This window comes from Oxyura jamaicensis, chromosome 2 (genome assembly GCF_011077185.1).
Source record: "Oxyura jamaicensis isolate SHBP4307 breed ruddy duck chromosome 2, BPBGC_Ojam_1.0, whole genome shotgun sequence".
NCBI lineage: Eukaryota > Metazoa > Chordata > Aves > Anseriformes > Anatidae > Oxyura > Oxyura jamaicensis.
The window spans coordinates 124,242,466-124,266,817 of record NC_048894.1 but is presented as its reverse complement, the minus strand read 5'-3'; the positions used below and the strand labels follow the sequence as shown (position 1 = coordinate 124,266,817).

Genomic DNA, 24,352 nt, shown 5'->3' with positions numbered 1-24,352 from the left:
TTCCATTTTGTCTTGTAGACACAGTATTATTGACTCTATATCTGTATATCGCATTGCAAAAGGAACTTTGGAATCATTTTCACATCTTTGGCTTTAAATCTACTTTCAAAGCTACTGACAATACAGTAACAGTATTATTATAAATGAGAGTGTCTTGTGGTTAGCAGCAGTTTTAAAAAAGAGGCATCCTGTTTCCCATGTAAATTAAAATCCTTAAACTTTTCCCCTAGCTTCCATAGTCTTGTGTGTGTGCCTAATTCCCCTAGGAATTTTCTGCCTTCAGTAGAAGAGTGTACACAAAACAGGTGCATAGAAATAGTGAGTGGCTTTTTGTATGCTCACAGAAAAGCAATGTAGAATGAATGTCAAATCATATACAGTTTAATTCTTTTTTTTTCCCCCAAAGAAATAACTACCTTTCATTTTGTAAAGGTTTTACGTGAAAATACTTTAAATACTTTGACCTGTTAAAAATATTTTTTTAATTGTTGAAAGCTATTAGTTTTGCCAGATTCTTAGAGTTTGCTGCCTGGGGGACAGAGAGCCTCCTTCAGTCCTATCCTGACCAACAGTAGAGTACCATCATGTCTCATCATCCGTGTCATTATTTTCTGCTGCACTTCCAGCTTTCCTTTTTGTAGTGTCAGTTATTGCTTTCAAAGCTACCCCTATAATAATAGGTCACTCATCTATGTGATATTTCAAACTAATGGGGAAAATTGTGCTGAAACTATCAATAGTGATAAGTTTTGGATAAATCCAAGACTTTAGTGTGCCCCTAAACTTGGGAAAGTAATTTTTGTCTCCTAAGTAAGTTTTGTTTGCTTGTCTGAACAGACAGTGAAGACAAAAGTTTGATCTCATGGTTAGGAATTAGGTGTATGTGATGTAATTTATTCCTTCTACATACATACAAGCAAATTCACCTAACAGAAAAATTATATTTGTAGAGAGAATTCCTGTAATCTGGTTTCACAGAATAAGAAAAAAAAAAAACAGAGACCTTTGTAAAAAGATGTTTCCATACTTACTTATAAACAAGATTAATAAACCTTGTCTAAGTTCTCAAATTCAAAAGTATCACTAACACTTTGATCTAAAATAAGAAAGAAGTTCTTTGAATCCTTTCTAATGTGGTGAACTTAAAAATGCAGAAGTCACCTTGCTGTTCAATCAGAAACTCTCCTAGTGAAAGCTATCATAAATTATTGCAAATAACAATTTTACAAAAATGGTTAATGTGTGTATATGATTTTTTTTGATATAAATGGAAATGGAGTCATATAGGCACATGGTCAGTGTTCAGCTGATGTTTGAGAACTGCTTGTGAACATTGGAGACAGTTTCATGCATTTGAACCTTTTCCAAAGACCAGCTGAAACAGATGTTTGCCAATCAAGTTCTGAAGTTCATTTTTCTAAGACAGTCTTCTTCAGTCTTCTTTTCTGATTTTAAGAGCACAGAACATCTCAACAGAAGAAAATAGTTATATAAAGATGACAGTAATCATCAAGCATAGTTCTGTTTACCAGAACATTATGGTGTTATAGATCTAAATCTGGACCATTTATTCTTTGTTGTTGAATCATGAAAGTATTTATTTCTATTAATGACAAAAATATATTTTATAAAATTGGAATGAGTTGTAGAAACAGTGCTACAGGATCCGATATTGACTCAATCTGTCTTTAATTTTAGTAACTTGTTCAAGGACACAGTTTATGCTAGATAACTTTGAAGATTGAGATAGTTCCTTACAATCTGCCTCAGGATAACATCTGTACAGTTACAGTTCTACTAGGTATGAGATTAACTGGCACTAGTATGCACATCACACAGTGGTGTGTTTTCTGCCGTGTCTCTTCTGTAAGTTAAAATGCATCATTTAAGTTTTTAAAAACATGTCATAGCTCTTTCAGTGTCAGAAAGTTCCATTTTGAAAGTTACATGAAAATGTCAAGAAGGGATGTTTCCCAGACTGATGTAGAATGGAGCATTAAATAAATAGCTCAGCCAAAGAGTTTAAAGTGTGTTTGGGTTCCTTTTTTTTTTTTTTTTTTAACGAGTGAAGTTTCCATTCTTGTAACTTTGCTTTTTGTTTGCTCCTCCTGTCTAGCTTTTAATAACCCACGAGCAGGGCAACTGGGCAGGTTATTACCAAACCAGAATCTACCACTTGACATCACACTGCAGAACCCAACAGGTGCAGGAGCTTTCCCACCCATAAGGACGAGTAGCCCATATTCAGTAATACCTCAGCCGGGACTGATGGGCAGGAATGAAGGGATGATAGGAAGTCAAGGAACTTTAGGGAACAGTAGCACAGGTAAGAAGTCTTTCCCTTTGTTTTCATGTGCTTTATTAACAGACTACATCACAAGTAACTTAATGTTGGGTCACAAGTAACTTAATGTTGGGGTTATTAACAAGTAGAGAACATTTGTGTACAAACAATCTGGTAAAAAAAATGTGTAGTGTGCTGTTACTTATTGGCATATCTACTCTGAACTTTCTGCATATTTTTAGGCATGCTCTTTTTGCACTACTTTTCACTTCCCTTAATATTTCTAGATGCACACATTGTATTGGCAGTTAGAGTCTGTTCACACCAATGTTCTAGATTCAGCTGAGGCTTAGGTAAAAATCAAATCTTTCTGCCTCAAGAAAGTAAATAAATGAAGCATTCCACTTCTTTGTGCAGGTCCTTTCAAAAATAAAATTGTGGACACTACTGTTGCCTTTATGATGTGTATCTTTACAGACCCTCCTGTTGCCCTCAGTTATCCTTTACTTAGGATACAAGAATACAATTTACTTTACAATTTACTTAATTCTCATTTTAACTGAAAGAAATCTAATGCTTTCATCATTTGCTGAAACATAAACTTTTCAAGAACCATCAGATCTTGTAATGGTTTTACCCCTTGTCCTGGATTGTGTCTGGTCTGCACTGCATGGATTTCTTCATGTTGTCTTAATACTGTGTGAAGATACTGGAGGGGGTTTCATAGGAAAAGTCTGACCAGTTGACTTATTTCAACTAGTACATGGTCCAAGACAGTTCAAGTGTGAAACAACTGCTAAGACAGCTGAATAAATTAAGTCCTTTCAGCTAGCTACTCACTCCCAAAATTTTACATTTAGTTTGCATCAATGTTAAAAAAGAAAGATGTACTGACAGACTCTGAAATATCTTACTTGAGTAGTTTAGAGGTCAACTTGCAGTCTTTCAAGTGCCCTATTACTTTCATCTTCTGTATACATATTTGAGGATGTTATTCATCTTATGTATACAAGTTAGCAAGTATTATCTGTGTTCCTGCCATTTGCTTTAGCACACCACATATTTCAGCTGATAGAAAATGTACACAAACAGAACAAACCTGAGGATGTAATGTCGAAGCAAATTTTGCACAGCGGATGAAACAATTACTCTCTTCAGAGGGTTTTTCTCCTTGGTTATATGTCGAATAATTGAACTAATGAATAATAATTATTTGGCTGGCTTTTAGCATTAATTTAAGGATGTTGCAAAATGCAACTGGAGAGCAGTAATCCAATCTGAAATTCATGTTTTATCTGCTCTCTATGCTGCATAAAATCAAAATGTATAAATGGTATGAATATATGTCTGCGGGTGTATGCATTATGTTTTTTTTACATGTGTGTTTGTTGTTTGTTTGTTTTAATACTGTCAGAGTGTAGTGCTGTGTATATTCCAAATGTAAATAAACTGTATCAGTTGTTTACAGTAGATGTAGGAGGACTTCCCCTAAAATAACGGTAATGAACTTCAGCATCTATCGGAAAGTTCCTGTGAGTAATTTCCCTGCACTGTATATTGGTTCAAGATTATCTTGGGTAAGCCTTGAAGCTAAGAAGGCTGTAGGCTATGAATGAAAGGACTTACCAAAAGATGTTTGCAGAATGTGAATTTAAATTTAATCCTTCTAACTTGTAAGCATGTGTAGTGATAACATGTTGGTACTCAAGTCTTCATTCTCACTTTGCACTTGGAAAGTAAAGCACTGACACACACATCAGCAAACGTGATTCATTTCCTGAGGAAGGAAGTTAGGGCTATCCACACACCCTCAGCACCTGTTGCAGACTACACGTGGGAACACTTACTCTCAACAATGTTTCAGAAATGATAAAAGGATCTTCCTCATGCAAAATGTATAATAATCTCCACTCCCTTGACTAAGCAGTGTAAGGCTTGATTCTGTAGCCTTGCACATCTGGACAGGCAGTTGTGATACAATGTGCTTTGAGTGAAACTGCTGCATTTTCATCTCCAAAAATTCAGCTCATCAGCCAATTGCAATGCTAAAGCTGCTCTGAGTCATGTTCCTGCACCTGAATCTGTCTGGCTTTTGTGCAGGAATGATCAGCGGCAGTGCCCCACGACCTGCAATGACATCTGGAGACTGGGGAAACCAGGCTTCTGCTGTGAGGGTAACTTGTGCACCCACTGCTAGTGCCATGAATAGGCCGGTGCAAGCAGGCATGATCCGCAACCCCACAGCCAGCATCCCCTTGAGACCCAGCAGCCAGCCTGGCCCAAGGCAGATGCTTCCATCTCAGGTCATGAATATGGGTAAGTCGGCATGTATGTGGAGTTTGTGGAGTTGGGACTTGTGGCATGCACTGCGTTGTCAAAGATAAAGCAGACAACAACAACAAAAAGTCTCACTTCAATTATGGATTTGATGAGAACTCTATTCCACAGTGAAAGCTTCCTGTGTTGATAGGAAGGAAGATGTGTAAAATGTTAATTTTAATGCATGTGTTGATAGGAACAGTTCCTGATACACACGAACTCCACAGTGGTATGGATTTCCTAAGAAAGAGGATATGAAGTTGCTCTTGCTCATTAGAGACTGTGGATTTTTTAAAGAGGAAATGTTGTGAATATTGTCATTGTACTTGACCATTTCCAAAGCAAGTACATTCCTGTTATGATACTGACTTTATCTACTGCCTTTATTTAATGCTTTTCTTACTTTTTTTTTTTTTTTTTTTTGCATCTGTGATTTCATGTTTGCTGTTTTATGGTTTTGAATCCTTTCACAATTCTTAGATTACTTGTTGTAATTTTAAAAGTGATATTTAACCCCCCCAAAATCACAATACTTTTAAGTGTAACGTAACTCAACTCTTAATGTTTTTGATGTTTTTATTGTAACATAGATAATTCAATGGAAAGGATTAACATGAAAGTAAAAAAAAAATCATTATTTTTCCTTGGTTAGGGCCATCTGAATTGGAGATGAACATAGGAGGACCTCAGTACAGCCAACAACAGGCCCCTCCAAATCAGACTGCACCGTGGCCAGACAGCATGTTGCCTATAGACCAGGCAACTTTTGGTGGTCAGAACAGGTAAGTCTTAGTGATGCATCAAAACACGGAGAGATATTACAGGCTTGTATATATGCCTCATGGAAGTAAAGTCCGATGTAAAACACTCACCAAACGCATATCAATTTAACACTTGTACATGCTCATGGAATGTATACGTGTTCCAGTAACACTTACAAATAATTTCTTTGCCATTTAATGTGTTGGAGGAATTGAAAGTTCTGTATAACAGTGAACGCTGCCAGTGCTGCAGAGAGTTTCATCATTTTCACTTCTCATACATGAACATGGGCATGATTCTGTCTGGTTTGGGTGGTGGTCTTGTTAACAGTGCATAGTGCTGTTAAGTACATAGAACGTCTTTAAAACTCAGTGTGGAAAAATGCCAGAGCCTTTGTATTTACAACATAGCTGTCTTTTCCTGCTTTGGGATAGCGTTTTTAGTAGTGCAGGACTTCATCAACCTCTCTCTTATTTGGGCTTTTTTAATTGACCTAAATTCTCTAAAAGATGAGGGAAGAAAAATGAAGTGAAATGGAGGCTGTCTCTTCCATGAGGTTAATTCTTTCTCAGGTAACCAGAACCACCACTGTTTAATCACAGTTTATTTTAGCCTACATGTAAAATGGTAACTTTATTTACTATTATGCCTTTTAAATAATGTCACACCTATGAGAAGCAGTACGTACTTGTCTAAAAAGACACGGATGTCTTCAAAAAGTTTGCCACTTAAATTAGAGAGATACATACTATATATGTGATACAAAACGGACAGACAAATAAAGAAGAAATGTTGAAATGTCTTGAATTTGTGAGTTGGGATATCTTTTCCAGTAGCAGATAGGAGTGCTGAAAAGGAAATGAGGAAGAAGCAGATGGAAGAAGTTTGCTTGAAGGAAGTTTAATCTTCTGACTACATGATCTTAATTTTCTTTCCAAAAGGATGTTCTAAAATATTATACATAAATTTAACTATGTGGCATATTCTCTGTTACTATTCTATTTTTTTCCAGTTTTTCAAAATGTTTCATGCTAATTTTCCCTCTGGTAGGGTGTCCATATGCCAAAAGCATTGTTGACATAACTTACTCACTTTTATAACAATACCCTAAGATAAAATACAGGACTACATACTGTGATCAGCGAGTGTGGAGGTTTTACCCTGCGGGGCTGCCAAGCTCCACCACAACCGCTCTCTCACTCCCCCTCCTCAAAGGGAAAGGGGGAGAAAAAATGTAAAAGGCCCAAGGGTTGTGATAAGTACAGGAAGATTACTCAAAAATTAATGTGACGAGCAAAACACTCAGCATAGGAAGATTAATAAAATGTATGACCTATTACTAACAACAAGCTAGAGCAGTGATAAACAAACAAACGACAACAACAAAAAAAACACAAACACCTTCCCCCCATCCACCCTCTTCTACCTCCTCCCCGCAAGCATTGATTGTATGTGGGCTGCCCACAGGCAGCAGCTCTCCAAGAACTGCTCCCACACGGCTCCGTACCATGGGGTCCATCCCCTAGGAGCAAACTGCTCCAGCACGGGTCCCCCACGGGGGGCAGCTCCCCCCAGACCCCTGCTCCTGCGTGGGCTCCTCTCCACGGGCTGCAGCTCCAGCCCGGGGCCTGCTCCTGCGGGGGCTCTCCATGGGCCGCAGCCTCCTCCAGGCCACATCCACCTGCTCCACCGGGGGCTCCTCCACGGGCTGCAGCGTGGAGATCTGCTCCATGTGGGACCCATGGGCTGCAGGGGGACAGCCTGCTCCAGCAGGGGCCTCTCCACAGCCCGCAGGGGAACTGCTGCTGCCTGCCTGGAGCACCTCCTGCCCTCCTGCTGCACTCACCTGGGGGGCTGCAGGGCTGGTTCTCTCCCCTCTCTCCTAGCTGCTGTTGCACAGCCTTTTTTTTTTTTTTCTTTTCTTTCTTTCTTTCTTTCTTGATTCAATCTGCTCTCCCAGAGGCCCACACAGTGTCACTCCCTGTCTCGGGCTCTGGCCAGCAGCAGGTCTCCTTTGGAGCCAAAAGAGACTCTGATCTGACATGGGGCAGCTGCTGGGCTCTGCTCACAGAGGCCACCCCTGCAGCAACCCTGCTACCAAAACCTTGTCAAATAAGCCCAATACAACAAGCCAGACAGGTAGTTCTCCAGTTTTGTTACTTCTGCATTGCTCATAATTTCCTCATAGAGGTGGTGGAAAGAAAAAAAAATCCTATTGCGCTGCATCTGATAGCCCCCAAGTAGAGGTGATGATAGTTAGGTGCTTCTTATTGGATTAATCCCTGTGTCTAATTGTTTCCATGAGTATTATATAATGTAAGTTGTTACAAAGTCCAAATGTGAGTAAAAATAATTTGTTTAGACAAAAATTAAACATTATCATTCCAATATAGAAATTTAAAAGAAAAAAGAAAAAGTAATTGTCACTGATTAGTGTACAGAACTTGAAAAATGCTTTAAACACTTTCTTATTATATTTATTCATGCCCATTGACAATTTTGGGAAGTTGCTTGTTTGTTTGTCGTTTTGTTTTGTTTTGTTAGCACCATTAATTGTCTGTGTTTCCAAATCATATTTATAAGTCATCTTTAAAGTTTCTAAGCAATTTGACTGAAGAATTGTTTTTGCTCTTCCACTTTGCTGATTTATAATGCTGTCTGAGAGTTGTAGAAACTTTTCTATATAGGAGACAGATTAACAATTTTACAGTGTCTTAAAGGTATATATATACATACTTATATTTTACTGTCTGGGATCTAGTTAAAAATAATACAGTGTTATTAGTTTTCTTGTTTACTGTATTTTGGGTTTTTGTTAGGTGTATAGCCTAATGATGCATCTCCTCCCTTCTGCTGAGCTTTGGCATTGAGATTTTACTTCCATGGCAAACATATATCTCATTATGGAAACTAACTACACAAACATGTTTTTTTGTTTTTCCAAACAGGCATATAAAAAGGGTTCACATATAGAGCTTTTTCCTCCCTCCATTTGTGACAGCTTTTGTTTTCCCTGAGTAATTATCTGGAAAGGAATTCTACCATGATGTGCACATAGTAGCTTCCCTTGCTTGCAGAATACATTGCTCTATATTTTCTCTTGTAGTCTTGTAGTCTTGTATGTGAAGTAGGGCTAGTGTGTGAACTGTGCAAAACAAAAACATGTCATTTGGCTGCTGATAAGGTGTCACTTCAGATTTAGTTTATTTCTTGGTGAGTTTTGTCCTTCGCGTTTGGAATAAACCTTTATTCTGCCTTTGCAAGTGAGCGTGCTTTGCATACGAATTCAGGGGTGAGGTACGCAGCATTATTAGGGCAGCACACTCAGCCTGGCAGTATCCAAATTCTTGCTGATGCTTTTCTGAGGCATATAACCAAGTACATAAACTGATACCCAAGTGTACAATTCCATCAGATGTGCTGAGTTGATAAAATGTTTTGCTGCAAACCAAAAGGGGAATGTCCTTTTCTTCCTGCTCTTTCATGCTTCTGCATAGCTCTTCCAGATGTTCGGCCTGTGTGAGCTCAGGCAGTCCTTGGACCCCAATATGACCCCTTCAGCTTGCTTAGCTTACTAGACAACCAGTTAAGAGTATCTATGGAAATGAATGCTTTCTCTACTTGTGACAGTATACTTAATCTAACATTTACAATTCAAAGGTACAGTTACCTTTAAAAAAATGTTTAATCTTCTGTGTTCAATGAATATATTCTATACTGACTTCCATGCTGGTATGTTCCTCTCTGTAATATGAAATCAGTACTCAGGCATGTCTTCGGTATATTTGCTTGCTTGTCAGATACACAGTGCTTGAAGGGTCTTGACAGGCATTAATCATGCTATTTAACTATTTCTTTGAGAAGCAAAACTTTCATCCAGAATAGGTTTCTAAACAAAATTGACAGCTATTAAAGTAATTTCTGTCTCCACTTGTTAGTTCAATTTGACTACTAATCCTCTGATATTATTTCTTGCTTTCCAACAGCTGTTTACCATCGCTGTATTCATGTTTTCACAGGCAACCGTTTGGCAGCTCACCAGATGATCTCTTGTGTAATCATCCTTCATCAGAGTCACCGACTGATGAGGGTGCTCTCCTGGATCAGCTTTATATGGCACTAAGGAATTTTGATGGTTTAGAAGAAATCGACAGGGCTCTAGGAATACCAGAACTGGTTAGCCAGGTATAGTGGACATTACATTGTGTATATTAGGTATTGTGGTTAACGGACATGTTGTCAAAATGGAGGTTAAATATGTGTTGAAGAAGAGAATTATAATACACTTCTTACAAGCTAAGATGGAGTTATGTATTTTAGTGGGAGTCATTCTAACAGCTTGATGTCACCTGAAAATCTTGCTTCAGCCCCAGCTTTATACTTCCTTCCCTGCCACCCTCGCCTAGCTCTGCTTCTTCTGACCTTTGCTGAGCCAGTTTGCTTTATACAACTAAACTGACCAAAACTGAAAAATGAACAGGCTTCTTCTTATCTGGTGATCAGAGGAACAACTTTGTGTGGGAGAAAGGTAAGATCTTGGCCAGAAATAGGGCATAGGAAAGAAGAAAAAAAGAATATATAGACCTAGGAACAGAGGAGCAAGATTTTGTACAAGTCTTTTGCATTATGGTGGCAGCAAGCTTTCGGATAAGTAAAACTGTAATTTCACCCACAGTTCTTTTTCTCTGTTGACTATTGTGAGATAAAGAATGAGTTTCATTCCAAGCACTTAAAACTATGTCGTTTTTGTTTGTTTTGGTTTGGTTTGGTTTTGTTTGTTTGTTTTTTAATAGGAACATGTTTTCTATATCTAGCAGCATTAATTTGTTTGATTTTTTTTTCTACCACCATTCTTTTTTATTAACTTTCATTTGGTTCTGGTCCATTTCAGTCCTTTATGGTGCAAAAATGTATTTAAAAAAATAAAAAAGGTTTTGGAGAAAAGGTAGTGCTTGATGTTTCTGACATTGGAATTGTATTTCCAAAACAGCTATATGCACCTATATGGTGGTTTAATATTCTCAGACAAACCTAGAATACTCATTTCATTTTCTGGCACTCATCAGCATCCTGGGGATAACTTCTGAACTGGCTCTGCATTTTAGATACTACTTTTATCTCTTCACATCCATGCACCATCTGTAACTGTGAAATAGGACCAGTGAAATACTGGACATGTGAAAACTATCCCCAAGACTATTTGGTACAACACAAAGCTCAGTGAAGTGTTATGATGGAGATAGAATTTTTTGGTGAACTTCAATTTTGCAGTGTGAAACTTCCGTGCACCACTTACTATATAGCTTTTGGAATACCATCTCCCAGTGAATGTTTTATTTCAAACCTAGTGTTAAATATATTTCTACTTAATTAATATCTCAGTGGGAACATTTAAAGAGTTTTGCAGATAAGAGAACTGTCACATTTTAGAACATGTTCTAAAAAAACCCATCAAACATTTTACAGGAGCTTAAATTCTTTCTTTCATGAGGGCACTGAAATTTAGATTAAATTGATTTCCAAGGTCAGTGTGGAATAAGCTATGAAGTTATTCTGGCTAGAGCAAATATTAGGAGGCATCTAGAATAGAGTTTAGAATTGTGTTAGCTTTTTTATGCTAACAGTAATCAATTTGTGCAAAAGTGCCCTGAAAGAATTAGGCACTTTATTCGCATTAGCTTATGTGATGGTTTTAGGCATCTTTATTTCAAGTCATTAATTTGTTTAAAGAAACTGATAAAAATTTACTTTCATATCCTGATTCAGTTGTAATGTTTGAATTTGTCTCTGATTCTATGGCAAAAATATCCTGGCAAAATTTTATTTATAGATTTTATTACAAAATTTGTCATTTCAGGTTTGTATTCATTAACAGAATGATAAAAAGGCTATGTTAAGGACATGGCAAAGAATATGGGTCTTTGAGGGGGGGAAGGGAAGGGAAGAGAAAGGAAGGAAAGGGAAGGGAAGGAAAATTTGTCTTCATGAATATTTTATTACTCCAAAATACAAATCTACTTATTTTTAATTTTTTTAAGAATAGAGAAATGTAATAAGATAAAGAAAAAACAGTAGAGAAAATTTACATCATTTGCTATGTAAAACGTTCATATTCTGAAACGATGTTTTTGCAGGGTGGCAGTAGTCTCATATAATCCTATGAAAAATCATGTCCCACCAACCACTCGTATTGTTCCTGTATTTCTGCAGAGCCAAGCTGTCGATCCAGAGACTTTCCCTGGCCAGGAGTCGAGCATCCTGATGGAGCAGAAGGCTCCGGTTTTCTCCCAGCAGTATGCGGCTCAGGCTCAGATGGCACAGGGCAGCTACGCACCCATGCAGGACCCCAGCTTCCACCCCATGGGGCAGCGCCCCAGCTATGCTGCCCTGCGTATGCAGCCCCGTCCCGGCCTCCGTCCTGCCAGCATTGTCCAGAGCCAGCCCAACCAGCTGCGGCTCCAGCTGCAACACAGGCTCCAGGCACAGCAGGTACATCGCCACCCCAGCATGGCTAACTGTGGGTGAGGGCACCTTGCTTGGGCACACATGTTGACCATCAGCTTGCTCAGAATAGTCCAAGTGTGTACCTCTTCACTAGAGTCTAATTCCACTTTTAAACTAAAAACACTAGCCATAATGAGGTTTGATGAGGCAGTACCTTTCACATTATCTTTTTTCATCTTTTTTTTGCCACTTTTCTTTACTCTGTCTATAATATTGTACAAGATTGTGCCCAGTATTTAAGCCTGTCTGACACTAATTCTTTGAGCAAGGCTACAGTGAAGCCTTTTGTTGTATAGGTCTTTCTCTGTTTATTATATCTTGACTCTTCCAGTAATATACCTTCATTATATATTGCATCCTACATTAGTAAGATATTACATGTTCTTTCTTTTTATCATTCTCTTTTTTTTTTTTTTATTGCCTTGATCTACTTTTGAGGATCATTTTTCTTGTTTCATTTTAAAATATATAGGTTTGTAGTGTTATAAAAAGATACTATTGCTTTTAGTGGAAGAAGAAAAATCATCAGTGCTCTTCAGTTTTTAAGTTCCACCTCCTAAGAGCACATGAACAAGCAATTCCAAAATGTCGTAAGTCAAGCACGTGGGGCAAAAAGTCAGCTTGACTGAGTAGGGATCTTCTAGAGCTTAGGTGGACAAACAAAGTGTGGAATTTGCTGCTCCACCTGGATGCATATAAGTCTATGGGGCCCAATGAAATTCATCCCAGGATACAAAGAGAGCTGACTGATGTCATCATGGGACCTCTCCCAGTTATTTTTCAATGGTCTTGAGAATCCAGAGATATCCCAGTTGACTGGAAGCTGGCAAATGTTCTAATTTTCTGGAAGGGTAAGAAAGAAGACTCTGGTAATTATAGGCTTGATAGTCTCACTTCAATCTCACTTCAGTGCCTGGTAAATTTATGGAGAAAAATATTCTAGGAATTATTGAAAAATACCTGAAGGACAATGCCGTCACTGGTTAAACATAAACATGGGTTTATGAGGGGAAGTCCTTCTTAATGAACTTGATTTTCATTTATGACCAAGTGACCCCTTAAATTGACCAAGGGAAGCCAGTTGATGTAATCTTTTTGGATTTCAGTAAAGCTTTCAATACTGTTTCTCACAGTATCCTTTTGGACAAAATGTCCAGCATGTAACTAGATGAAAACATAATACAATGGGTGAACAATTGGCCGATGGGTCAGGCTCGGTCTTACCATAAAGGGGGTTACATCAGGCTGGTGAGAGAGAGAGAGCTTCCAAAGGAAGGCTACAAAAATGGTGGAGACTTTAGATGGAAAAATGTGTGAGAAGCAGCTGGTCCCTTGGTTTGCTCAGCCGAGAGCAGAGCAGGCTGAGGGGAGGCCTCATGGCAGCCTGCAGCTCCCTCGTGAGGGGAGGGGAGGGTCAGGCGCTGAGCTCTGCTCTCTGGGGACAGCGACAGGACCCAAGGGAACGGCATGGAGCTGGGACAGGGGAGGGTCCGGCTGGGGGTTAGGGAAAGGTTCTTCACTGAGAGCGTGGTCAGGCACTGAGACAGGCTCCCCAGGGAAGTGGTCATGGCACCGAGCCTGCTGGAGTTCAAGAAGCGTTTGGACAATGCTCTCAGATAATGTGGTCTGGTTTTTGGGTGGTCCTCTGTGGAGCCAGGAGTGGACTTGATGATCCTTGTGGGACCCTTCCAACTCAGGATATTCTGTGGTTCTATGATTTCTGCCCTAAACATAAGGATAAGGTCTAATTCGGAGTCTAATCTCAACAGTCCAGTCCCAAACTTAAAAAGGGTAGGAATCATAAAGACAGTGTTTGGAAAATGGCTTAGTGTTTGTGTTGTTATTTGTGTATCATGTATTGCCTCATTCTGAAGTAGGATTCTATGAATGACAACAGGACCAGCAGGTAAACTAGTTCCTGCTTGTATCTGGACAGCTAGGTCCTCAAACCTACTCATTGGAAAGATGTTTATGCTTCTTTATATAAAATTTCCCTTTTCTTTTTTTCCTTCTAAGAACTCTCTCTTTCTTTCTTTCTTTTTTTTAAATCTCTTTAGAATCGGCAGCCACTGATAAATCAGATCAGTAGCGTCTCCAACATGAATCTGTCATTGAGACCTGGAGTGCCAACACAGGTGAGGAAAACAGTCCTTTAAAGTCTTTTTTTTTTTTTTTTTAAGTACTGTTTCTCCCTCAAATTAGTCTAAACTACAGTAGTAATCTGATAATGTTAATACGTACAACAAATTTTAAAGCTTGAATACTAATAATGCAGTCTACATGATAAGTATTTTGCTGTTTTATTTCTGAGAGTCTCACATTTACATTAGGTGGGTAGTTATTTACTAGAAATAGATATAACTGCATTTTTAACCAGGCTTCTTATTTACTAAAGATGCATTTTTTTAAATGAGCTACTCTATTTGCAATTACAAATTGCTGCAACATTAAATGCTGTTATTATTTCTGTTAGTGACACTTTCACTGTTGGAAATTTTTCCCAGCAGAATTATTAACAGGATTCTTTTCCCCCATTTAATGTTATTGTTAGGTGTGTGGTGGGGAAATAAAAAACATCTGGGATCTTCCCGATTGCTCCAGTGGCAATGCCTCTGCAGGTCAGGTTGCCTTTGCAGGACTTATTGATAGGTGGTGGTGGTTTTCCCTCCAGGGCCCCATCAATGCGCAGATGCTGGCACAGAGGCAGCGGGAGATCCTGAGCCAGCACTTGCGGCAGCGGCAGATGCAGCAGCAGCAGCAGCAGCAGGTGCAGCAGCGGACACTGATGATGCGAGGGCAGGGCTTGAGCATGACCCCGAGCATGGTGGCCGCCGGTGGCATACCAGCAACCATGAGCAATCCACGGATCCCGCAGGCAAACGCACAGCAGTTTCCATTTCCTCCAAACTACGGTACTGGTTCTACCTTCTCTGGTTATTTTGTTATTCCTTTCCGTCCTTTCTCCCCCAGGCCCCAGTCCTACAGCCCCTTTTCTGGCTTCCCAGGAAAGATGGGAAGAGTGGAGGTTTAGGCTTCTTGGGAGTCCTTGAATGCGACACATTACTTTCCACTTCCCTAGCTCAAGTACCACGGTTCTCTGAGGACTGCTTCTTTCTTGAGCAATAGCAGAAATGTTCAACATGTGTGGTTTTCTATATGCATAGATATGTGTACATATAAATATATGCACACGTACACATATACATATGTGTACTAGTTTGATAGATGCCGAATTTTGACTAAACAAATCAATATATAAGTAAAAGTGCAAATGAAGAAAAAAATGTGAATTGATATTGGCAAACCACATAAAATGATCAGAAGCCAAGCTGATCCTTTTAAACCATTCTTATGTTGTCAGGGATTTTTTACATTTTGGTAATAAAATATTGCTTAAATATATTCTTCCCAATTCTTGCCAGTCCTGTGTGTGTGCATTTTACCATAAAATTAACAAGCAATTGTTGAGCTTAAATAATAAAAATGAGTTTCTGATAAGAAACTTTCTTCACCATCCTTAAACCTGTTTGTAATATGATAGCTAATACCATTTTTTTTGTATCCTTTACAAAGCTGCAAACTGCTTTGTAAGTTAGACCTCCACACAGTTATTTTTAAAGACAGTCTTGATTTATTTATAAGAATTGTAAAAGTTACGTTATATTATATTGAATAATATGAAATGTGTAAATGAAATGTTGAATAATATGAAATGTGCTGATAAAACCAAAACAAATTATTTCCACTCAGTTCTAAATTTGCTATCTATTCTGGTCTGGTATCCTTTGTAACAGCACTTTCCCTCCATATATTTGTAATTGCTTTATGAAAACAAAGGGACATTAAGTTATTCTCCTTTTATGACATAGACTGAAATACAGAGAAGTTAAGTCATGCAGACAGCAAATATAGGAATTGATTTCATACGACCTGATTCATGCCACCAGCATTAAGAGTAGATTGTTGCTGTGGAGTGTGCTATTATTGATAAACTTAAAACCAAAATGACTTGGTTTAAAACAAAATTTCTTCATGTAATTGGTGTTTTACAGCTTAAATTGTTTTCTGTATATCTAGATTTTTTTATGTTACAAAATGATTAAATCCTTGCACAAATAGCATTGTCTGTTTTTGCATGGACACAGAAATCAAGATACCAAGGCTCTAGGAACTTTAGAAAGACTTGAAAATTGTAACTTGAGTGTTAAAAGGTGGTGACTTCTTTTGCAAAACTGGCTTTATAGACATATAGACAGAACCAAACTGTTTGTTTTTTTTTTTGAATGCAGTCTCTGCTGAATATATATATATATATATATATATATATATATATATATATAAAATATATAATATATAAAATATATATATAATATATATATATATAAACACTGTTAAATGATATATATATATATCACTTAGTGTTTTTCTTTGTGATTTTTAGTGGGAAGAGACTGCTTGTATAGTTATGACACACAAGTAGCTAACATAGTTAAGTTTTAAAAAAAATGTTTAAGTTATATGTGCAGTATTTAGATTATGATGTCTTGCTTTTAATCTAGGTCCTACATTAAGACACATGGTTATATAGGTTCCGGGTGGTATAAACAGAACTGTCCAGAAATGTCTGCACATTTGAACTATTGTTTGCATATCTTTTAACTTTGAATGTGCAGTGGCTAAATTTCTCTTTTTGTTCTTTAGGTATTAGTCAGCAGCCCGATCCAGGCTTCACAGGGGCCACCACTCCTCAGAGTCCACTGATGTCCCCAAGACTGGCTCATACTCAAAGCCCCATGATTCAGCAGTCTCAGGCTAATCCTGCCTATCAGTCCTCTACGGAGATGAATGGGTGGGCACAAGGGAATATGGGTGGAAACAGGTAAATCCAGAACAAAACAAAAATGGGCACACAGGCTAGTGGGTCTATGTGCTCATATGGTCTACATTTATTTATGGGGTTGTTTATACGTATTTCTTTGCTGTTAACTGTCTATCCTAAGAGAGATTTCTTTTCAATTTGGCTTGACGAATTGATTTAAATACCGTCTTCATACAAGGCCAAGTGAGTGCATAGCTAAAAGACGTGCATCCACACAATGCATTGCTTTGTCTGTGATAACTGATAAAACATCGTATGTCCTTAAGAAGCAACTGTATTGCACAGTGAGCTCCAGCTCCTAACGTTTGTGTGGATGCATTTCTTCTGCATACGATTTAAATGTTGTGCTCCCACGCTGCTTTCCACATGGCTGGATCAGCTGAGCTGTAGCCTGTGCATTGTGTACTGCTCTGGAATTACGGTGAATGGTTAACATCTCCTGCCTCAAGTGCTGGAGCACAACCAGGTTCGATCCATTGGTGCTTGCACACATATGGGGGTCAGCATATAACTATCATTCTCTGAGAGCATTGTAGAATGCCTCATGCATGCAGTCACCTTTTCAGTTGAAGCCTATGCCCCAGTGTAACTCTAATAATCAGTCTGTCAACATTGAATGGGTTGGATGTTGAACACGATCTGTAGGCAGCAACGAGCTTCCAAATGGCAATATCTATGCTTTTCAATGCAAGACAGGTAGATCTATCAGGTTGGTGTATAACCAAGCTGTATCAATTGAGGTGGGAGTGCACACAGGTCTCAGTGTTTTTGTTGTCCTGAAGCTCTCGGGTTGCTTTTATTATCCCCTCCCAACAACAAATCATCTTCTTGCTGAAGAGATAGATTCATAATCTATCAATCTTCCATAGATTTAGTAAACCCAGAAAAACAGTATTTCTGTGATGAGGCTGATCCAAGTAAAGTACCTCTTAAAGCAACCAATCTGTCCCTCATCCTAGTCCTTGTCCATGCCTCTTACCCACTGTCTTCCTTAAGCGTCTGCAGGAAGCATAGCTACCGCTGCCACGGCTTCTCCTGAAACCACAGCAGGGGCAGCTTGGTAGACTAATGGTTGGTTTGCTAAACTGCAGCTCTACAGTGGAGAACATGTCAAATGTGTTTACACAAGCCACTGAGTATTCACAATGATCTGTAGTGTACTGTTTCAGCCATCCAGATAACAACTTAAAAATGGGGTTAGGTGGCCTGAAAAGAGATGGAATGGAAGGAAGAAGATTGTGAGATTTTCAGAGTTTGGTCCTGAGCCCGGAATGCAGTTGCATTCCTCTGTACAGAAAGTCTCACAATGGGCATTGCACAGCAATAACAATGGAGTACCCATGTGCATGGCTGAGTGTTAACCTTGAAAAGATTTCCTCATCTGGGGGAGCAGCACTTCACAGAAGAGTAAAAGTCAGCTGCTGATCTAGAGGCGGCTGCTGTGTACCCTCTGACATGCAACTGTCCTTCCGCAGTATTTCAGTCTCTAATGAAAATCGTTTAAACAGACACATCTTCAGTAATAATTCCTTCATTGACTGTTGAGGTATGTTTAAAAAGTGGAAAAGACTGATGTGTAAATAATGGAGTGTGTTTTAGGAAATATAAAAACCCTGTCATATAACTTTTAATATAACTGGAAGGAAGAAGCTATCCAGAAAGTACTTGCCTTTGAATAAAATATGGGATTAGATTTTCCAGTTACCTTTTCTTATGCTATTCTGAAATGGCCTTAAAGGAACATAGAGGGCAATTGGGCAATTGTCTTAGACTTTATACTGTTTCTTACAGTGTCACATTTTCAAAACCTGATGCTAAGATTTAGTAAATAAATTTCTGCACAGCTGCATGTCTATATTTGTGAGCCCACTTGCCATAATTCTAAGTGCAAATCTGGTATTCAGATGTACAAACGGCCTCTTTTGCAAGAATAAAGCTTATTAGATCAGATCCAATACCAACCTAACAGTCCTATGCTTTGATACTGATGAGGGGAAAAAGGTGTTTTCCTTTCCCTCAAAAAATTGCTTTCCCAGACATATTTAAAATATAAATGAAACCTATTTAGACAGCTAATTGGCTGCTATTGCACACGCATAACAGATTTGTACTCTGCCATAGTTTCACACGCAAAGGCATGCATTTTTGTGCACAGACGTGGGACTTGAAATTTTGAAAATCTATTCCTTAGACGTTGATGTAGCTGAAAACTAGTCTTTCCTTTGGAGTTGGCATAAACAACAATATGTACAAGTTCTAGCTTAAAATATATTAAAAAGAGAGTAGTTTCCTAGTGGCTTCAGCATTCTGAGTCTGACACATTGCTTTTTCCATTCCTTGCTATAGCATGTTTTCACAACAGTCCCCACCACATTTTGGGCAGCAAGCAAGCACCAGCATGTACAATAATAACATGAACATCAGTGTATCCATGGCAACCAACACAAGTGGTATGAACAACATGAACCAGATGACAGGGCAGATCAGCATGACCTCAGCGACCTCTGTGCCTACATCAGGGTTGTCCTCCATGGGTCCTGAGCAGGTGAGAATTTAAGGACTTGAGATGACAGCCAGAGGATTTTCTTTGACTTTCAGTAGTTTTTCACGTCCGCTGTGTTGGGCTGTAACTGCTGTAAGCCATTATGTTTCTTCTATTAGTTTTCTTAAGAAATGTTTATGTTAAAAAGGCTTTGTTTTTAGCTCTGCACTCAGATAACCAGTGATTAATTAGGTAGAGAACACCATTTGCAACTACATTTCCAATTTTGACCTAGCACCACTATAGCTAGCAGGTGTAGTTGCTCCTGGACTTCGATGGAAAATGTGTGCCGATCTAGCTCCTGTTCTCAGTAGGTAAGTTTCCACAATACAACTGCGGGTCACCAGTGTCCGTGGTAGTGTTCTCAGCAGCGGCAGCTAGGACTGAATGGCAGGCAGCCGTTTCCTAGAGGTAAGAGTGAAATATGCTGGCATGGGCAGTGTGGAAAATGCTTCTACTGCCACTGTCCTTGTAGTACCAGACCACAGGCAGTCAACTTCAAGAACTCTCAAGCTGGCACCTTTGCAAGCCCCAGGTCCACGGTTTTCATAAAGTGGTGCATATAACATAGATTGCTAAATCAATAAGTAACCATTCTTTTCTGCTGAGAGGAGGTTTACACGCTTGTTTGCATTTGAGACTGCTAATTAGAGCATCTGATAAAGGAAAATAACATTTCAATTTATGGACTCATCATTAAAATCACTCAGTGCATTAAAATATCTAACAAACAGGTTCACTTAATTAACAGGTTTGTATGTTTGTTTGAGAGCTGAGCTTTGGTACATTTAAAGCACAGACTTTAAATTATGGACTTTTCTAAGAAATATTGGCAGGAAAGTACTGCTTGTGGCTTCAGGCAGTTTCTACTGCTATGGTTGACAATATAGCAAATATTTTTTTTATCTATTATAAAATTAGAATTTAAAGACAGACATATGATTTGCTTGTTAATAAATGTCTTTTTTTCCAGCCTAAATTTGGTAACAGGCTATTTACTTTTCCAATATTGTCCTTTAGCTTAAATAGTTTTTTCTTTCTTCTTTTTCTGTATTTTAAAAAGAGACGTTCTATCAACATGATTTTTTGTTACTGTTTTATCATAGAATTATAGAATGCCTCTGGTTAGAAGGGATCTTTAAGGTCATCTAATTCCAATGCCACTGCCATGGGCAGGGATTTAGTTTTGTTTCATTTTGCTTCCTTTTGGGTTTCTTTGTTTTGTTTTTGTTTGTTTGTTTTGTTTTGTTTACCAGAAAACAAGCTGTTTCAGTCTTTTCTTGTAGTCTTTACATTTCTTTTCCTTTTCTACACCTGTTCCTGTTTGAATCACTGTTTCCTAAACACCAGTGCCATGTGCACTAGTTCTTCCCCATTTCTCTTGGAATACACTGACAGATATAGCCCCAGATCACATTTGTCTTTTACAGCTGCTGCATTCTGGTGACCTGAAGTAATTCTGATACTGCCAAATCTGTCACCTTCTCTGATATTTCCAGTTGCTAAGCTCCCAGCTACAGCAAACTTATTTAGTAGTAGTAGTAGTTCCCAAGTACATACTGTTAAACATTTTAATGTGACAAAACAATAGTAAAAAAAAAAAGAGAGAGAGAGAGAGAGTAGGGATTTGAAGGTGACAACCCAGTCTGATTTCTCAGCATGCACATGCTACACAGTTTCCCCCAGGAACCTGAACTAAGACACATACATTGTAGAAAGAGATCTGATTTTATCTCAGACTTCCATGCAGACTACTATTTCCACTGGCACAGTTGTTGCACTGCTTTTCCTTCCTGTTAAACTAATAGATCTTGTTTCAAGATAGCATTTATCTAACTTCCAGTAAACCGAATAGGTTGAGTTTTTTTTATTCATCTCAATATTTGTTTTTCAGCCCTTTGGTCCCTGTTGTGAATCTACTTTAAACTCTGTCATTGTTCTAGAAGTATGCACAGCATAACTGGGCACAGTGATTTCACCAAAGCTGTCTAGAGAGTTAAATTTTGCTTGTAATTTCTCTTTCAAGAGGATTTGCCTTGGCTCTGTTTGTGACACTGTCACACTGGTGAGCTCATACTGAAACCTATAGGATGATACCCATATCCTTCTCAGTGCCACACAAACAAAACCTGCATTCTTTGCACCCAAATGTATTCCTCTCCTTTTGCCTACATGCAGATGCATTTGTTAAAGTGAGTCTATTTAACCAAGGTACAGTGGCTCATTCTGTAAGAGTAACCTGTTTTCCTCCTGATTTACCACCCCAGCACTGGGTCATCTGCAAACTGCTAGCAACTGTTTTAATGTTTTTGTTTCATCTAGGTCAGATTTGGCCAGCTGGAAGCTGAGGGGCCATTTCTGGGCCACAAGGCACTACTTTTTAGTCCCCAGGAATGTTTGCTGTGCTGCTTCACATTTTCCTTTCTGAGACATGGGAATAAATAAATATATTAACAATTAACAGTGGTGTTTTTTTTCCTGTTTTTAGGGCATAGTGTTTTACAATTTGGCGTCTTTATTTAGCAATTTACCTAGGTTGTGCTAAACTTTGCTTGTAACTGATGATTTTCGGAATGACTGTATTTTCTTTAATTCTGCTGACTGGGCTGCCAGAGAAGCAATCTGAAGTCTATGCAAGAGAGAAAACTTTCAGCATATGAAATAAACCACTATCTGGATGCCCACTTGGAAGAGATGTTTATTAATCTTTATAGGTGCAGTGATGCTGAGGTCAAAATTATCATAGCATTTACTGAGAGTTAGCTTGAAACAATATTTTGATTTTGTTCAGCATACGGGATGAAGGGAGCTGTAGAGGGGAAGAAAACTTCTAATTCAGCTTGTTAATAATTCTGCTTTATTAGCAGGCAGCTGTAGTAATGTGTTTAAATTCAAAGGCCTTGTAAAACATGCCTTGCCTTGTTTTAGTCGGATTTCATATATTTTAACACCACTTGCCTGTGGAAAATTATAAAAACTCATCAATTTCTTTGTCCTTCTTTCTTATTTTTCTGATTGAATTTTTATGCCCACAGAAGAGTTCATGTAGGATATTTTATGTTTCAAGGACTTCTGAAGCAAATTTTTTCATGTGACAGAACAGGAGATTTTCTTTGCATCTGTTACCGTGCAAGTCAGGATTCTTGCATCATCACTGCAAATAGATTCTGTGATTGGAACTTCACTGATGCCTTTATTGCTCTTGTGGTGTGCAGCTGGGAGACATCTCCCTTTTCCATGACTCTCCTAATTCTGCCATGATGCAAATCATGCACTCTTTATTTTGTTCCCAAACTGCTTTTGATTCACTAAAATACAATTTTGTGGTTTTGCCTTTTTTTTTCCTCTCTCTTCCTTTATCTACTGAACAAAATAGAAAAGGCATTTGGGCCTGTGCATTCCAGTGAATGTTGATCAGTAGCAGAACATACTTTTAAAATATGGATTCTTTTGCTTCATCAAATGCATGTAGATAAAGCTGTGACACTGTTTGCTTTCTTTCTTTCACATCAAAATAGTGTGGTTCCCATCCTTTCTGATCTAAATTTTCAGGTTCATTAAAAAAAGAAAGTCTCCATCTGATTTAAGTGGAAAGAATCACTAGGAGACTTGCAGTGCTTCAGCAATCAATGTCTTTAGAATTGAAATTTCAATGGCAAAAATATTTAAGTTTTTAACCTTTCCTGTTGAACCGCAGTCTTGTCTCTGGCGGCATGCTGAAACCATCTTTGTAGCCATGCTATTGCATTTAACTTTGCAACGCTGCAAAATCGGGGAGTAGCAACAGAAATAACAGTCAGGAGGACCTGAAACAAGAAGACTTTGGTGTGGTAAATTCAAGGCAGTCTTCTCCCACTGCTGCAGCCGGTTGCTGTAGCTGAAGTGAGGTAGTGCAGTGGCAGAACCAACTCTCCTTGGCAACTAAGATCTCCTAAAGGGCTGGTGACACAAAACAGCTTTTTCCTTCCAGCAAATTCTAGAGGGGACTGTCTTCACTATTATCACATACACCTAGTCTGAGGGAAATAAGAAAGAGAACTGAGTTAGCCAAGACTCTCTAGGGAGATTTTTTTTTTCCCTGTAAACCTTCAAAGGGAAGGATTTTATAATTCTTCAGTCCCTTGCTGAAGGGCTGTGTTTTGTGTTTTACATCAGTTCCTGCATGGTGAGATTAATCCTTTGATTAAGACAGCAATGTTGTAAATTTGGCAAGCCGCTCTTTCCACATAACTAAGCATGACAGACCCTTTGGTTGCGTGGATACTTTCCTACAGCTGCATTCAGAAAAATTTTGAGACTTTCCATTTAGAAAAGCATGGAGCTGCAGGTTTTCCTGTTTAATGCTATCTTCCTCTCATTGCTTTTGAGCAAAAAAAAATAAATTAAAAAAAAAAAAGCCATTAACACTATCTCAATAGTCAATACAGTTCAGCCTGCATATTGTCTCATCAGGCTTTGAGAAGTTGCATGGTGGTTTGCAAAAGCAGAAAAGTCGTGTGTCATTGAGGTTAGGAAAGTATTTACATGTTTCTGCTTTCAGAACTTTCATAGCAGGCAAGTCCTCTCACAACAAGACCGACCTAATTTATGGAGCCTGTTTTGTTAAATATGCACAGGGGTCATAGTATCAGGAGTTAAATCTTTCTTTGTTGACTGTAAAGCAGAATAATATGAATCAAACATGCTGTGCAAGAAGGGTGCTCAGCTGTATAGCTGCTTTCCTGATGACTGTGCCATTTCAAATGTGGTATATGCAAGCTTAGTGGTATGTAATGCTTTAACTTCCACTACTTTTCCCAACATCATTTTTAATTCATTCTCTTTAATATCTTGTTACCGATAGGTTAATGATCCTGCTATGAGGGGAGGCAATCTGTTTCCAAACCAGCTGCCTGGAATGGATATGATAAAGCAGGACGGAGATGCAACGCGGGTAAGAGATGACATACGGAGGCATACAGAGGCTACTGGTCTATGAATATACTGTGGTCTGGAATGGATACAGTATCTTTTTACTCAGAATGTTAAAAGTACCCACGGTGCTAGTAATAAAGTATTTTGC

General features: G+C 38.5%; 1 protein-coding gene across 3 annotated transcripts in view; it reads left to right on the top strand.

The window, feature by feature from the left end:
• The window catches only part of NCOA2 (nuclear receptor coactivator 2), a 196,991-nt gene that overhangs the window by 164,647 nt on the left and 7,992 nt on the right, over nucleotides 1-24,352 (top strand). For all 3 annotated transcript variants that reach the window (XM_035316110.1, XM_035316113.1, XM_035316111.1), the window contains 10 exons: nucleotides 2,117-2,326; nucleotides 4,385-4,600; nucleotides 5,256-5,385; nucleotides 9,385-9,550; nucleotides 11,576-11,854; nucleotides 13,927-14,004; nucleotides 14,541-14,781; nucleotides 16,571-16,748; nucleotides 19,095-19,293; nucleotides 24,134-24,223. In XM_035316110.1, the coding sequence (XP_035172001.1) occupies nucleotides 2,117-2,326; nucleotides 4,385-4,600; nucleotides 5,256-5,385; nucleotides 9,385-9,550; nucleotides 11,576-11,854; nucleotides 13,927-14,004; nucleotides 14,541-14,781; nucleotides 16,571-16,748; nucleotides 19,095-19,293; nucleotides 24,134-24,223 (1,787 nt within the window). The remainder of the gene's footprint in view (nucleotides 1-2,116; nucleotides 2,327-4,384; nucleotides 4,601-5,255; nucleotides 5,386-9,384; nucleotides 9,551-11,575; nucleotides 11,855-13,926; nucleotides 14,005-14,540; nucleotides 14,782-16,570; nucleotides 16,749-19,094; nucleotides 19,294-24,133; nucleotides 24,224-24,352) is intronic.